Source organism: Montipora capricornis, chromosome 10 (assembly GCF_036669925.1).
Source record: "Montipora capricornis isolate CH-2021 chromosome 10, ASM3666992v2, whole genome shotgun sequence".
Classification (NCBI taxonomy): Eukaryota; Metazoa; Cnidaria; class Anthozoa; order Scleractinia; family Acroporidae; genus Montipora; species Montipora capricornis.
The window spans coordinates 56321209-56338708 of NC_090892.1; the positions used below are offsets into that span (position 1 = coordinate 56321209).

The 17500-nt window shown below is 36.8% G+C and overlaps 2 protein-coding genes across 2 annotated transcripts in view; both read right to left on the reverse strand.

Annotated features, from left to right (window-relative positions):
- Positions 1-17500, reverse strand: part of LOC138021754 (E3 ubiquitin-protein ligase TRIM71-like) — an 89048-nt gene that overhangs the window by 41393 nt on the left and 30155 nt on the right. The window lies entirely within an intron of this gene.
- Positions 1-17500, reverse strand: part of LOC138018963 (uncharacterized) — a 36753-nt gene that overhangs the window by 4400 nt on the left and 14853 nt on the right. The window contains exons 6-8 of the mRNA XM_068865637.1: positions 13638-13905; positions 11136-11146; positions 10532-10799 (exon numbers count right to left, since the gene is read on the reverse strand). Coding sequence (XP_068721738.1) covers positions 10532-10799; positions 11136-11146; positions 13638-13905 — 547 coding nt within the window. The remainder of the gene's footprint in view (positions 1-10531; positions 10800-11135; positions 11147-13637; positions 13906-17500) is intronic.

Sequence of the window (17500 nt, forward strand, 5' to 3'; positions counted from 1 at the left end):
TTTGTCTTTTACGTTAGTCGGTAGTTTTCGTGAGGTAGTGATGGGTCTGTGAGCAACACGGATATTGTAAGGCTGTAGGACCCTTGCGATAGTCTCAGAGGTTCCTTTGATGTAGGGTATAGTCACTGAAGTGGTAGGTGTCAGGTTAGCGTTTGTAGCGTTTGGTTCTGTACGTTATGTTTTGCGTGTGATGAAGTCGCAGTTGTAGTTGTTCTTACTGAAAATGCCGTCTCAGTACTTATGTTCGTCTGCTATTGAAGCTGTCGTGCGGTGAGTAACAAACTAGTAGCTCGCGTTTCGTTAAGGTCCGTATTGTTGTAGCCTTGCGGGAAGTAGAGTTGTAAGATGATTCGTCAAGGAGTCTAGATCTGTCAGTGTGGGTGTACTTGAGTCTGTCACTGACAGACTCCTTGACGGATCGAAATACACCAATCAGTGTTTAGTCGATCTTCACAGCCAGTTACGTCTAGGCTCAACTGAGAGTCGACCAATAACATTACAAAAAATAGGTCCCTCGGGGGACACGCGCTTACGCTTGTCTGTGTGATTGTTGACATGTTTTTGTACTGGGCGTTGACAATGAATGCTTGAAATGCACGAAGAGCATTGCAATTAAGTTTATCAGATAAACACTGCATGTGGCTACTGTAACAGTTACAAAAACTGAGTGAATTTCGAAGGAAGAATGGATGCATTTATAGGGAAAATAAAGAAAACTGAACGAAATAATGAGCGAGAGGTAGTAAGGTGTGCAAAGAGTCGTGATAGAATCCGGCAGCAGGTCATCTATTTGAAGTCAATGCAGAGTTCCTTTCTTGGATTTGTTTTTTATTTTTTCATTCAAGAAGAGCACTGGTAATTCTCAAGGTTTAATGCGTTTGTCAAATAATTCTGTATCGCGGGCGATGTACAAAGAGAGAAAACAAATTTGAGCACGTCACATGATAGTATCAGGTTGCTTCATTTGCATTTTCCCGCAAAAATTTTTTGGCTTGGATGAAAATCACAACCTTTTTCCCGGAAAATTATTTAAAGGTAATTTCGTGACCTTTCTGATGTTAGCTGGTCTTGGTGTTAGTTAGCTACCAAAATTATACCCCGTTCACACCAAATTAAACATGTTTCAATCGTGTTTTAATGACAGGTCTCAAAAACCACTGAGCATGCTCACTTATTTCCCGCCATCAATGTTTCAAAATGGCGGACGACAAATGAGATTTCCCCACGTACTTTAACCTCTCACCAGGCCGCTCGTACATTTGTTCAAATTTTGATAATCGGTTGAGTTGCGCCTTCGACATTTCTAGTTTACCCCTGTACTAAGTTTAGAGAGATCGGCGGTTGTTATCCAAAAGATATTGTCCCTTATCTGGTTCCTTCTCGTGTAAATGTTCGCTGCTAGTGGAAGATGAACCGGACTCTGTTTTTCTCGTTTGTTAAAGCTGCCCATGGTTTGTTAAGCTTGATATGTGGACTACGTTTACGTTGTTTTTTCCACAAGAAAATATCAAAAATGACTTTTTTTTCGTTCCAATGGTCTTGAGAAAACACTTCTTAAAGGTGTTGTTGTGGATTTAAACCGAAAGGAGCGACTGCATGAAGTTCATATAATGGCGAGAGTGACGAGACTAAGTCGGATCGTGTGCGAAAGATAACTTCGCAAACTAATTTGTGAGTAATAATTTACAATTTTGTTTTTCCGCTCAACGTTCGTCTAGCGTTATAGCTCCATCATGATTGTAATTTCACGTTAAGAAATGCTTTAATATCGTCCATTTATCTTTGTACGCTGCTCCCTTTTGATGTGAAAATAAACTGGATTCGTCTTAAGTTCGATTTTAAGGTCATTTATATACCCTTTTCTGGTGAATGTCTAAGTTATTGTACTTTTTAGCAGTCACAACTCAACGATCCTTTCCTTCAAGTAGTTACCAAGTTATGGATTTGCAATTAATTTGAGTTTAAAATCAAAATCAAAATCCATGTTAGTTAAAATAATGTTTGGAAGAACAGAAGTGTAGGTACAGATGTATATAGATCTCTATAGATTCAGGTTCGTGACTGTTTTGCAAATCTTTGTTTTTTTAGACTGTTGTTTACTGGAAGCATTAATGATGTATTTTTTATTTTGGGGGGACTGTCATGTGTTGTTGGATCAAGGAATCTGTTTTGAGTCAAGTGTGGTTGACAGTGGATAGTTTTTCCTGAAAAGGCTGAAAGGAAGCAATTTATTACCTTGGACTTTTTTTGGTTACACCCCACATGTTTGTTCTTTTCTTAGATGGCAAAATTTATTAATATATTATGTGATTTGGAGTTGCAGCTAGAAACAGTGTCCCATGCATAAGGTCTCATTGGGTTTGATGGCAGTAAGATAATTTTGGTAAAAAATATGTTTAGGGTTTTTATCATAACTTCTCATCTTGGTCCTGATGGACTTCAAACATGCTCTACCATTTTGCACAAGGAACTTGTCAATCAACCGTTACCTTTTGGTGTATTTGCAATGAGATCTTTGGATAGCAATTGATTTATTTTTCTTATCCCTTATGTGTAGATATCCTATGTCTGTCACATAGTTAGTTTTAAGCTTTTATTTCCTGTAGTGTATCTTTATTATAGTTAGCACATGACCCCACAAGCATGTATTATTGCTTTAATATTGATTGTGTTTGAATAAAGGATATTGTTGTCTTGTCTTGTAGATAAGGCAAAACAGCCTCAGTTGTATTTGCATTATTATTTCTGAGTGTTACTTTTAAAGGGCAAACCATTAAAAAGTGCACATAGTTTGCAGGAATCCAGGAAAATTATTCCAAATATTCATTGATTTGAAGTTCCTGAAGCAGGTAAATCTTGAAAAGTTTACGTAACAATATTTGGAATATACAACATTTCTATTTGGGAATGTTTAAGTCCACAGAATTTATTTTCTTTATGTTGAGAAGTACTGTAAGAGCTGTCAGGTAACTCAGATGGAAATTTGACAGACCTTAGCTGTAATTCAAATTATTAGTACAGTTTTGGTCGTTAGTGGAACATAGTATTTTATTGGGACATTTTTTAGTGAGTGGTTAACCCATTGACTCCTGGGGATTCCCCATTGACAAGTAAAATCGTCTGGTGTTAGACAGAGTAAAATGCTAAGTATGGCCGGTTTAGGGGTGAAAGTGCTATTGTTAGTTTGACTTTCTTTTTCTTCATTTGAACCAAAACAAGTGATTAATCATCACCTCCACCATGCTTTGCTTTGCTTTGCTTTGGCTTTTAGAACAAAGTATCAAAGTTGAAGCTGGTGGCTCGAGGAGTAAACTATAAAGACAATAATGGTATTTGAGTATATATTGTAGAACAAATTTGCCTATATCATTAAATCAATGGGAATCCAAACATGAGGATGCAGTTTGCTCAGGAGGGGTTTTCCCTATAAAAATGGCAGGCCACTTATTGGATTTTTTTTTTAAACAACCCTTGAAGGTAACAGAACCTTGTTTTGTGGACGTAGGCTAAAAAAATCTGACCCCTTAGAGGAACCAGTTCTAAAGTGACAAATGACTGGCAAATAACTTTTACTTATGAATTATTCATAAGTAAAAGTTATTTGCTCGTGTACCAAATTGTCTTACAGTTCCAGTCATTTTTCAGATTGATAGCCTTAAATGTACTGCAGCAACTCTGCCAGCTGTTTGGTCTCAGCATCATAGGCAGTACAAATCCACATTTTTTTCTCCAAAAAGGAACAAAAAGACCACCGTCATTTTCGTAAGGGAGCCCCTCTTGGGGCAGTTTGTTTACTTTACCACCATTGTTTAATACTATCCAGGGACTAAATCAAGAATGGAAATAGATTACAGTTTGAAAAAATATGCCACTTTTTTTTACTTCTTACACTTACTGCATTCAACTTTAATTTATTCATCCTTGGAAATGGTAGGAATGATTAGTATTCTTTAAAGCAATTGCTAAGAATTCATTGCATCTAATGTTGAAATATTTTTTCCATATGGAAAGGTAACAGCAGTTATTTCTGTGAAAGCCTTCTCCGGAAAACTCCAACATGGGATTACGCCCCTTTCAAATGTAGCTTTGTATGCTTTTGCTCGATGACTTTGAACAATTATTACATAAATATGAAGTTATGGAGTTTTTTAAAAGTTAAATCTAATGGAAGGGGATTTAAATTATTGAAACCACTGTGTTGCAACCAGAGTCCACAAAGAGAGGTTAAATAATCTATTGCACTGGAAGTATTTAGTAGGCCAGCATGAAATTTGTTTTGGATAATAGCACTGAATCACCTTCAACAAGTTTTCTAAACTTTGAAGATACCTAATTTTATATCCTCCTGCTGTTTTATTGCTGGAAGATAAAACCAATTCTTGATTAATTATTTTTGTTGTCACATTAACCCACTACAATGTGTTGAAAGTGTATTATTAGCTGTAGTAATATTTTGTTACAGTAAAATCCCCCCTGCTAGTGAGCTGGATTTCTGAATCAAATTTTCAACTTGGAATACCGGTATTGTTGTTTTGGCTATTCAGAGTTAACCTAATCTATGTTTATTTCTATAATTTGGAGGGAAGCAAACGATTGGCATTTGCTTGAAATGACTACAGCAAAATATAATTGCAACTAAAAGAATTCCTTCTAGTGTACCCAATATGAGGTGCTTATATGGCATGTTATGTATGACATTGGTGCTAAATTCACTTTAAAATTTATCTTTGAACGACTGAAATACATTTCTAACTTTTCAGGGACGTCATGCATTTCTTTTTTTTCCTCCGTCTTAATAAATTTGCCTCCATGGACCACTTGAATGGCCATTTTAACAACTTAATTTTGAAGAAAAATGCAAAAATTTTAACATTTTCTGCTAGATGCGGGCCCCCGCGGAAACAGTGTGCAAATATTTAGTCGAAAGAGGAACCATTTGGAAATTTAGTGATATATTTTTTGCTCCACTTTTTAAAAGATAAACGCATGAATTGAAATCAAGATGGTACTCCATTAGCCGGTAAGCTCCACAAACAAATTTCTACTCAAACACTGTCACAGCAACATGGACTCGCGTTGACCTTGAAATTGTTAAAGAAATTTGCCTCGTAGCACTGTTGGCTTAAAGGTACTGTGGCCCACAACTAAAAAGAGAATCTCGCTGGCATAAAACGCACTATGCAGTCAAAACATTCGTCCGTTTTACTGGCCCGAAAAAGGTCTTTTTTTTATCGACGGAGATCGGATAAACACCGATGGCAGCCATGTTTTTCGCCAGTGAACAATAAGTCAGTGGTTACCGTCTTGCGCACGCGTCCTTGAAAGGCAACCTTAGCCAATCAGCGGTTTTTGAGACCTGTCTGTTTTAATAAACTTGTTTTCTTAAACTGCCCGTTCACACTGCGGGCGCGTTTAACAAACGAGGTTGTTTAACTTTTGCGTTTAATTAAACACATCCAAAATGGCGGCCGTTAAAAAAACCTCGTGGCAGAGTTTGGGAGAACAGAGAGACCATGTTGTTACTTCAGAAGTGGCGGGACGAAAATATACAGACAAAACTATTACCCTGTACAAGAAATAAGCCTATATGGCAAGAAATCAGCACATTTCTACGGGCAGCGGGCTACGAGGACAGGGACGAAGACGGCTGTAAAACAAGAATACATACTTTGGTAAGCGCGTATCGTGCCTAGAAAGATGAATGCGGGAAGACAGGAAACGGAACTCCGAAGAAGAAGCAGGCGTTCTTCGACGAAGTCAATGAATTATTATCAGGAAAGCCCTGCACTAAGCCAAAGGTTGTCGTTAGTTCTTGCCAAATTGTCATTGGAGGTGGTACAGAGGACAGTGAAGAAGACAGCAAAGGAAATGTCGAAAACGTTTTTTCAAACTTCCTATTCAACAGCAGAGACAACAACAAAAAAGCCAGCAAATGCCCGGAGCCAAAAAAGGATGCTTTTGTGACATGTACAGGTGAGCTGTCCAAAAAATAGCATCGCCTATTGGAGGGCCAGACAATGGTCACACGTAACGAGGCATGGACGCCTGCGCTGTCGACAAAGTTTAGTGGGTTTATTTTTGCAAATATACTTCCAAGATTGATGGAATCATTTATTGAGATAAGTAAAAGCTTAAACAGCTGCTAACATTATTTTTTTCCGACTTAGACTCTACATTTAAGCTAAAGAAACAACAAGGGAGGATAAGAAGCCAGTAAGCAAAGCTGGTGCGAAAAAACGAAAGTTGTCAACAAATGACGCGTTTGCCAAAGTCGACAAAGCTTTAGAGGCATTTGTTTTCTATCAGCAAGCAGCTGATAGGAAATTTATGGAGGCAGAGGAGGCCCGTGAAAGAAGAGATGAAGAAAGGGAGGAGAAGAGAAGGAAAGAAGATCAAGAGTTTCTGTTGAAACTGGCGCAGGTACTTCAAAAGTAGAAGTTACTCGTACGCAGGATTTCAATACGTTACTGTACTCGTACCTGCGACAGTTTCAGCCAGATTTTCATCACTTTTAACTCAATTTTTCGGCGTCATTTGGTAAAGCCTAAAGGACTTCATATCAACATCAAGCAACATTTCCTAATTTTAATGGTTACAGAAGACTCGACCTTGTGTTCAGCTTCAAGCTTAAATTAATGGTGGCGAGATGCTTTGATGACTTTGATTAAATTTTTTGTGAAACGTTTGCTGACTTGAAGTTGTTTTCTTCTGTTGTTATGTTTTATAAATTCTGACATAATAAAAAGTTAATTTTTCCTTGAGGTCCTTTTCAATAAATTATTCATGTGCATGAAAGAATTGACAGCTGAATAAGTAATGATTTTCTACATGTACTTCAGTTAAACAAGAGATTGATTTTGATCATGGACAAGGTTTCGGGTATTTTTATTATTATTATTTTTTAACATGAAATATATTATATATTATATAAAGCTAGAATTGTTCTGAGGTCGCGTGAAGTTCAAGTAATAGCTGAAAGGGTCACAATCACAATCCAGCACACCAAGCTGTTCACTTGAGAATATGAGGCATAATGAAAAATCAAACATGCAAGAGAAAATTGTATAATGTAACAAAGAAAAGTCTTGAGAGAAATACATTTATGAAAAAAGATTTTGGAATGAACTTACATTTCTGTTTTTCTTCAAGTTGGGTTAAAATCAAATTTAGCAATAATTATGTTGAGCAGTAAGTATACACTGCTTATGCACACACATTACCTGAAACTGCTAACTCAACAGTGGTTATTGGTATTGTCTCTTTCTAAATTGACCAAGAATTTCTTTTTGTTTCCTCATAATTGTTATGTAGAAATTAATACTTGCTACTGGATGGATTTTTGCCTATAATGCAAACTACAAAAACTACAAAAACCACCAAGTGTAAAATTCAAACCCCGCACAGGACAAGAATCTCATGGAAAAAATAATAATTTAATATTTAAATATATAGTTGTGATCAAGCTCAAAATTGATCAAATTTGTTTCATGGTTCATCCAGTCATCCAAAGCAAGAAGTGTGGACAGGGTTCATACAGGTCCTGGAAAACCAGGAAAGTCCTGGAATTTTATTGTGGCATATTTCAGTACTGTAAAAAGACTACTGGTCCTGGAAAGTTCTGGAAATCTATTAAACTCAACAAGTATACAAGTTAAAAAAACCGTTGTCTGCAGTGTTGAGATCTTGGGTTAATGTGAATTTTGGAGTCCTGGGGTCAATTCAATAAAACTTTTACACGTGTAATTTACAAGTGTAGCTATTGTTCTCAGACTCTAAAACAATGGCTACACTTGTAAATTACACCTGTAAAAGTTTTATTGAATTGACCCCTGGAAAAGACCTGAAAGTTGGTTTCTGAAACAGATACGGTCAATGTGTGGATGATTTTGTAGCCTCGGTGATACAAGTACAAGTACATGTATATAAGTGAACTTTGGGTTTTACTTTCAAGGGCCTAAACTTAACTTAAGTTAACTTTATTCATTTATATTGCGCAAGTATCAACTTAAAGTTTTCAAATGCGCATTACAACAAATATCCCTAAATAGTGACAATATAAAATATATAAATATACTAATACTAATAATGTAAGATGACTATAGACTACTAATTGGAAGTAACTATGAGCTAATAATATAAATAAAATATGCTAACTACATGTACTAATATGGTTAAAAAAACTGTTCTTATAATACAATAAATAATTAATAAGTTCTGAGTTCCTAATTTAAAAATAAGTGTTATACATATTTAATTTAAATCAAAGGCTACTCTAAAAAGATATGTCTTTAGCTGTGATTTAAAAATAGTGATGCTTGCAGAGGTCCTAATATAATTGGGAAGTTTATTCCAAAGTTTCGGTGCAGCAAAGCTGAAAGACCTATCACCTAGAGTGGGTAATGTTTTAACTTTAGGGGGATCTAGTACCAAACTATTATTAGATCTTAAATTATAATTTGATGGTTTCTTAAGGGTGACTAAGTCACATATATAAGATGGTGCTAAAATATTAATTGCTTTGAATATGAGTAGACTTAAAGTGCTACTACAGTGATCAAATTTTTATCCCTTGAATTTTTTGGTTTATCACATAGAGTACCATGAAACATTAAAAACGCTGTTTATCATTTGGAAATATCTGCACTGGTTCCGGAGATATTTAAGTTTGAAAAATGTGTAAAATATGCAAATGAGAAGGCTGATGACGTCACTCACCCAACCCAATAAAACATCAAGAATATAAATAGAGCTATCTCGGTCAATTTGCAACAGAGACCATTGAAACTTGGTGAGCTAATAGTTCTGAAGGCAACACACTTACGACTGTAAAGAAATGGTTCCCGTGGCAACTCACTCTTTTCCAGTCCCCTGCAACCTGATTTCAATATTTTGGTGATCTCAGGCTAGAATTTAAACATTTATCAAGGCCACAAACTCGACCTAACAACTTTATATGCTGGCAGGATCATGCAGATGAGGCACCATTTGCAAATATCAAAACAGAACGCCAAAGGTGGCCTGCAAAGCCTTTAATATCAGGGAAGTCTGGAACCCAGTATGTTGCCATGGTAACAAAAATGGTATGCTCATATTGTGGAACACACCTACATGTACTAGAATCTTACTGCAAAGAACCAAGTATTTCTGATACAAATTGGCTGAGATATCTTTCTCCATCATACTTGATCAAAATTTGGTTGGGTTTATGACGTCATCACTTGGCTAATTTGCATATTAAAAAAACTCGAATATCTCCAGAACAAAAAGAGATATTTGAAAATGGTAAACAGCAATCTTCTTCTCGTACAGACTACATGTTTATGTGCCAAAATGGCTTAGATAGGGAAGATGCAAATTTCGTCACAGTAGCACTTTAAAAAAGCTACAGTTCCTGTTTAAGCTTAGCAGCCCATCACGCTGATACAGTCCAAAAAATCTAAATGTTGTTTTTATCATAACTGCATTGAGACATCCTTGAAGGTGTTTACATGTATGTTAATAATTTTTAATTACAAGTTATATACAAAAGGGAATAAGTAAGCATGTACATCAGAAACGAGAAACAAGACGTCTGCGATGAAGATAACGACGATGTTGTGAGATTTTCAGAATTTTTGCGGATTTCCTTTAGCCATGACTGCCATAACAAAGCCAGAACACTGCAATTAAACCCATTGACTGCCATTTTGTTTACAAATTTTACTTGGCAACATTTAACATCAAAATGAGGCTATGCAGAATGTAAATGTGTCTTTGGTGTGAACAGTTCTTTAAAATGAAACATGTTTTGCAAAACCGTGTTTAACGAAACTTTGTTTAATTAAACCTGGTTTAGTTGGTGTGAACAGGGTATTAGATTATCAAATTTCAAAATTTCAAGTTCTTTTACTATCTCAACAACTTTCAGTCAACAAAGAATTTTCATCCAAAATGAAATTTACTTCTACCCGTCATGAATTTATTTTAAATTTCTGCAAAATTTCGGCATTAAACATCTCGATGTCAACATGCCAAAAATATGCATATCCCGTCTATTGGCACATGTCAAAGTAAACTACCCAGGGGGCTTAGACTGTGAGGTCTGTCCCCAGGGTGGGGATTTTGATCGTACAGCATATCCCCAGGGTAGGGAATTTTACATGGTCACCATCTTGGTTAAAGAAGAGGGCTTGGAAATCAACCTTGTTCCCAAGGCCTTTCCCTCCCCAGGTAGTGAGGGAAAGGCCCTGGGAACGAGGTTGCCTAAAAATAACTCCGCCATCTTGGAAAATACCCGGAAGGCATTCAAATGAACTTCCCACATTTGTGAGAGGTGGCTGAACAAAAGGTGAGTGGTACATCGCCCCAGCGTGGGGGCTTTTGACACTTTTGGCCAATTATGTTGTCCTGGGGGTGAGGAATTTGACTCATTTTTTCAGAAAATGTCAAAATCGTCGAAACACCTGTCCATATCATCTCAAACAGTCCTTCTCATGACTACACTCACCCGGACGATCCTACTTACTGAATTATGTTGTTTAAATATTCTTACCTAAAGGGCCCTCCATGAGTGCTAGTCTTGTGATGTATATCGTTCCACGTTACTTGATTGTGAAGCCCAGATGTGGTTGAGGTACCAACAGTAAACACCAATCGAGCGTCAAAGGCCCTCCTCAGGAGATGCAACACCTCTCGTCCTTCTTGTGTATCCGGGAGATATGCCTGGCGATATGTGCCGTCATAATATTGCCCAGGGTTAGGATGTTCTCTGCCTTGAACACCAGACGGAAATCGGTAGTCGATAATGATAGAACCGTAACCTGCAATCATGCAAATAATATTTGGTGTTGTATCCATACGTAAGGATCAGTAAGATAACAGCTGATTTTCTAAAGAAAAGTAGCACAGGAAGTCAAAAAAAATTGGTATCAATTCAGTGTCAAATGTTTGTTGTCGGAACGATAACATTTTAAATCAAACGATTTCGTGCTTCTGCGATCTTTAACTTAAATCTGCTCTTATCGAGATCAAAATACCGTAGACGTCAGCTCTTGACAATGTTACCCTGGCTAATATATGTTTTGAGTCAAATTGGTTCTAGCCCCTGGCTTTGCTTCAACGTAAGTATCAACTTAAAGTTTTCAAATGCGCATTACAACAAATATCCCTAAATAGTGACAATATAAAATATATACATATACTAATACTAATAATGTAAGATGACTATAGACTACTAATTGGAAGTAACTATGAGCTAATAATATAAATAAAATATGCTAACTACATGTACTAATATGGTTAAAAAAACTGTTCTTATAATACAATAAATAATTAATAAGTTCTGAGTTCCTAATTTAAAAATAAGTGTTATACATATTTAATTTAAATCAAAGGCTACTCTAAAAAGATATGTCTTTAGCTGTGATTTAAAAATAGTGATGCTTGCAGAGGTCCTAATATAATTGGGAAGTTTATTCCAAAGTTTCGGTGCAGCAAAGCTGAAAGACCTATCACCTAGAGTGGGTAATGTTTTAACTTTAGGGGGATCTAGTACCAAACTATTATTAGATCTTAAATTATAATTTGATGGTTTCTTAAGGGTGACTAAGTCACATATATAAGATGGTGCTAAAATATTAATTGCTTTGAATATGAGTAGACTTAAAGTGCTACTACAGTGATCAAATTTTTATCCCTTGAATTTTTTGGTTTATCACATAGAGTACCATGAAACATTAAAAACGCTGTTTATCATTTGGAAATATCTGCACTGGTTCCGGAGATATTTAAGTTTGAAAAATGTGTAAAATATGCAAATGAGAAGGCTGATGACGTCACTCACCCAACCCAATAAAACATCAAGAATATAAATAGAGCTATCTCGGTCAATTTGCAACAGAGACCATTGAAACTTGGTGAGCTAATAGTTCTGAAGGCAACACACTTACGACTGTAAAGAAATGGTTCCCGTGGCAACTCACTCTTTTCCAGTCCCCTGCAACCTGATTTCAATATTTTGGTGATCTCAGGCTAGAATTTAAACATTTATCAAGGCCACAAACTCGACCTAACAACTTTATATGCTGGCAGGATCATGCAGATGAGGCACCATTTGCAAATATCAAAACAGAACGCCAAAGGTGGCCTGCAAAGCCTTTAATATAAGGGAAGTCTGGAACCCAGTATGTTGCCATGGTAACAAAAATGGTATGCTCATATTGTGGAACACATCTACATGTACTAGAATCTTACTGCAAAGAACCAAGTATTTCTGATACAAATTGGCTGAGATATCTTTCTCCATCATACTTGATCAAAATTTGGTTGGGTTTATGACGTCATCACTTGGCTAATTTGCATATTAAAAAAACTCGAATATCTCCAGAACAAAAAGAGATATTTGAAAATGGTAAACAGCAATCTTCTTCTCGTACAGACTACATGTTTATGTGCCAAAATGGCTTAGATAGGGAAGATGCAAATTTCGTCACAGTAGCACTTTAAAAAAGCTACAGTTCCTGTTTAAGCTTAGCAGCCCATCACGCTGATACAGTCCAAAAAATCTAAATGTTGTTTTTATCATAACTGCATTGAGACATCCTTGAAGGTGTTTACATGTATGTTAATAATTTTTAATTACAAGTTATATACAAAAGGGAATAAGTAAGCATGTACATCAGAAACGAGAAACAAGACGTCTGCGATGAAGATAACGACGATGTTGTGAGATTTTCAGAATTTTTGCGGATTTCCTTTAGCCATGACTGCCATAACAAAGCCAGAACACTGCAATTAAACCCATTGACTGCCATTTTGTTTACAAATTTTACTTGGCAACATTTAACATCAAAATGAGGCTATGCAGAATGTAAATGTGTCTTTGGTGTGAACAGTTCTTTAAAATGAAACATGTTTTGCAAAACCGTGTTTAACGAAACTTTGTTTAATTAAACCTGGTTTAGTTGGTGTGAACAGGGTATTAGATTATCAAATTTCAAAATTTCAAGTTCTTTTACTATCTCAACAACTTTCAGTCAACAAAGAATTTTCATCCAAAATGAAATTTACTTCTACCCGTCATGAATTTATTTTAAATTTCTGCAAAATTTCGGCATTAAACATCTCGATGTCAACATGCCAAAAATATGCATATCCCGTCTATTGGCACATGTCAAAGTAAACTACCCAGGGGGCTTAGACTGTGAGGTCTGTCCCCAGGGTGGGGATTTTGATCGTACAGCATATTCCCAGGGTAGGGAATTTTACATGGTCACCATCTTGGATAATGAAGAGGGCTTGGAAATCAACCTTGTTCCCAAGGCCTTTCCCTCCCCAGGTAGTGAGGGAAAGGCCCTGGGAACGAGGTTGCCTAAAAATAACTCCGCCATCTTGGAAAATACCCGGAAGGCATTCAAATGAACTTCCCACATTTGTGAGAGGTGGCTGAACAAAAGGTGAGTGGTACATCGCCCCAGCGTGGGGGCTTTTGACACTTTTGGCCAATTATGTTGTCCTGGGGGTGAGGAATTTGACTCATTTTTTCAGAAAATGTCAAAATCGTCGAAACACCTGTCCATATCATCTCAAACAGTCCTTCTCATGACTACACTCACCCGGACGATCCTACTTACTGAATTATGTTGTTTAAATATTCTTACCTAAAGGGCCCTCCATGAGTGCTAGTCTTGTGATGTATATCGTTCCACGTTACTTGATTGTGAAGCCCAGATGTGGTTGAGGTACCAACAGTAAACACCAATCGAGCGTCAAAGGCCCTCCTCAGGAGATGCAACACCTCTTGTCCTTCTTGTGTATCCGGGAGATATGCCTGGCGATATGTGCCGTCATAATATTGCCCAGGGTTAGGATGTTCTCTGCCTTGAACACCAGACGGAAATCGGTAGTCGATAATGATAGAACCGTAACCTGCAATCATGCAAATAATATTTGGTGTTGTATCCATACGTAAGGATCAGTAAGATAACAGCTGATTTTCTAAAGAAAAGTAGCACAGGAAGTCAAAAAAAATTGGTATCAATTCAGTGTCAAATGTTTGTTGTCGGAACGATAACATTTTAAATCAAACGATTTCGTGCTTCTGTGATCTTTAACTTAAATCTGCTCTTATCGAGATCAAAATACCGTAGACGTCAGCTCTTGACAATGTTACGCTGGCTAATATATGTTTTGAGTCAAATTGGTTCTAGCCCCTGGCTTTGCTTCAACGTAACATTAAAACTTATTTCACAGTCAGGAAATCGAAGAACACTTGTATTGGAAGCTTTTAAATGACATCAAAAACACTATAATGATTAGTGAGCAGTGACGATTGCTTTTCAGTCTCTTGCTTGGACACAATTCTCATTTGAAGATATCTTGATTTCTGCAAGTGCCTTGGACAATTTTTTTTTTTTTTCTAACTAAACCCCCAAAAAAGAAAAACTTCCCTTTTTAGACAGTTGATTAAAAAACCACTTTAAAAAAAAAAAGGTCCACAATGTGTATTTGAACTCTTATGCTTAGTTTAACTCCATTCAGCCCTTATAGAATTTGGTACTACGGTCTCACTTTTACCCTGCATGATTGGTTGAAAATTTGCCATAACAATGCAGCAGTGAAATGGGTTCCATAAGTATGCTTCAAATTTCAGGATCTGTTCAGAATTTTACATCGATGACTTGCCGCTAATCTTTCTCTTATTGCCATTTGCACAGTTTAGAGAACTCTTGCTGCACTCTACATCATCTCTATCAGCTATGTACTAGTAACAGAAGCACTAGATTGGCTAAGAAACAAGCATGGCACTGTCATACATTCATATGATCTTATAAATGATCAAAAGAATGCTGAAATTCAACTAGAATTATAAGATGAATCATCACTAGATGAGGTGTTCAATGAACAAGTACCCTCAGAGCTTGGTGCAAATCCCCAAACTACTGGAAATCACAGTCCATCAGCAATAACAATGTTTTAACAGCCAACAGAAATATCTGATGACCAATTACGTCAATCAGTTACATGTAGATCATTACACAATAAAAAATGCAACTCAAAGCAAGGCTGCTGCCTAAGAAAATTGTCCGGGAGCCCTTCAGGCTTCCAACATTAAAAGTTAGTAGCCCGAGTCATTTTATCAAGAGCCCAGAATTAATTAATTCCAGCTGGGATCCTATTTACATGTGAGTGAGGATTAATCAAGTAAGGTGCCCGTTCGGGCTACTTGTTCAGAAATTTGGTCGCCCGCACTCGCAAATAAGGCGCCCTAGGCGAGTGGGCAACCATTAGGCAGCAACCTTGCAAAGCTTACAACAGGGTGATTTCATGGACTAGAAATAAAATGAAAACCTCAACAGCCTGAAGTCACAAAGTGTTGAACCAGTTTATTTGTTTATAACTGGAGGTAGTGGTGCTGGGAAAAGTCATTTGATTAAAACAATTTACCACACTGTAGTAAAAACCTATACTATTTGCTGTTAACTGATGTTCCAGACATGGTTTCAATATTTGATAAAGTGTATTCATTACAATATAGTGAGTCATTTACTGGAAGTTTGTTTATGACATCAAACATTGGTCCATTTATATGTCTCTTAGAAATTCACTTCTAGAAGTATTTTCAAACTCTCAACGGAATTACAATTGTTGTTTGTTAACTAATGACATTAATTGCCAACGAGGCGGCCGACCCTCTGGGGTCGGCCGTCGAGTTGGCAAATCATAGAGCCGTACGTGAGTACAGAAGAAAAATTCTCACCCCAGCGTAAGGGACCCTTTTTTGACCATATTTGGGTGTACGTAATACTCCATATTTGGGTAGTGACGTCACGTTTTTGCATGTGTCGCTTCCACCGTGTGGTTTGTGTGTAGTTTCAGCGGACGATTCAGCTAGTGAGATTGGAGGCGTTTGTAGTTGCCTTACGTGTTTGTAAATTGAATTGTAAGCAGCGGCTGATCAAGGGATAGGGTTATACCTACAAATTTCGGACAGAACGAGCGTGTTCGCTTGTCGATTTCGAACAGCGTGTTCGCTTGCGAACCAGCGTGTTCAATTGTCAATTTCGAACCAGCGTGTTCGCTTGTCAATTTTAAACCAGTGCTTTCTTTCGTCGATTGCCACGTTTTTAAAGACTTCCGATCAAAGAATTGAACAAATTACTATAACACATCTTCTTATAGCACAAAGAATTGTCCTTGAACTCCAGCGTTGCGTAATTAAAACCACTCACAACTTGGACACAGCGGGGGTAGACAATATTGCTTGATTATTGCGTTCAATACATTTATTATCTGGTTAATCGCCGTTACAAGCCGACAACTAAATGTTGGGTTCTTTAGCTTAGCAGACATTGCTTTTCAGGGTTCATTCAATGTGAAATACAGTGCTGTTATTATTATTATTATAACCTTCATCACCACGTGCGTGAAAGTTCGAGTTGCGCCGATGAAACACATTCCCTACACGGGGCTGCCGAAAGTTTTTACGCCATCAGTGTAATAGTTGAGCTTGTGTTTATACTGATAGTTAACTTTCAGCATACCATTTAAGTTGTCATGGTTTATGTTCACCACAGAGTGCTTTTTCTGTCACTTATTCTTTATGGCAGCAGTTGCTCGATAATCAAACCTGCATTTTCTTGTTTTAGAGTAAATTCTGAACCAGATACAGTGTATACCACTACAAAAGCAATCCACCTTTCTCTGGACAAAGAGTATAACGTTTTTACGTTAAAATTTGGACTCAGACAGAACACTCCCAAAGTGTGTAAATAAAGTGTAATCAATGTAATATCCAAGGGTTCAGTCAAAAACCTTCATATGTTTGTTGTATTTATCTTTTTTTGATTGAATCAAAAAATGAAACGAAAATTCATGCGCACATTTATTCAAACAATACTTAAACAACCAGTAAACCTAAGGTAACACTTCAACATCACAAGATATTGCTTCGAACTTAAGTAATACTCCCTCAACATTTACACACTTTGAAATTATTAGGAATTTCTCAAATTATGCCTTCAAGACCAAGACTTTTATCAGAGTTACTTCACAGTCTTCCTTTCCTACTTTCATTTATAGTAAAATAATTTTACCTCTGTGTCAAACTTTCACACATTCAAGAGACATAAAACAATTTTGCCTCGTTGGCACTTGCCGCAAGGCACAACTAGTATACTATATTGTAATGAATACACTTTATCAAATATTGAAACCATGTCTGGAACATCAGTTAACAGCAAATAGTCATTTCTTCGCACAGAACATCTTATAGAACTGTACAGATTATTTCCAATGACCAAAATATTGTTCAAAGTAGAATTAGTCCACAAACTAATATCTTGTATTTGATGGTATATAATAGCAGTAAGTGACATTTCTACACATTGCTTTACCAGCATTCACACCAAAGATTCCTTCATTTCCTTGACTAGAGTCAGTGGACACAGTGGTTGTTGGATCAATGATATCAAATAATGCACTAGTCATTTGTTTCCCCCACCCCTTGACCCCCGGGGATGGG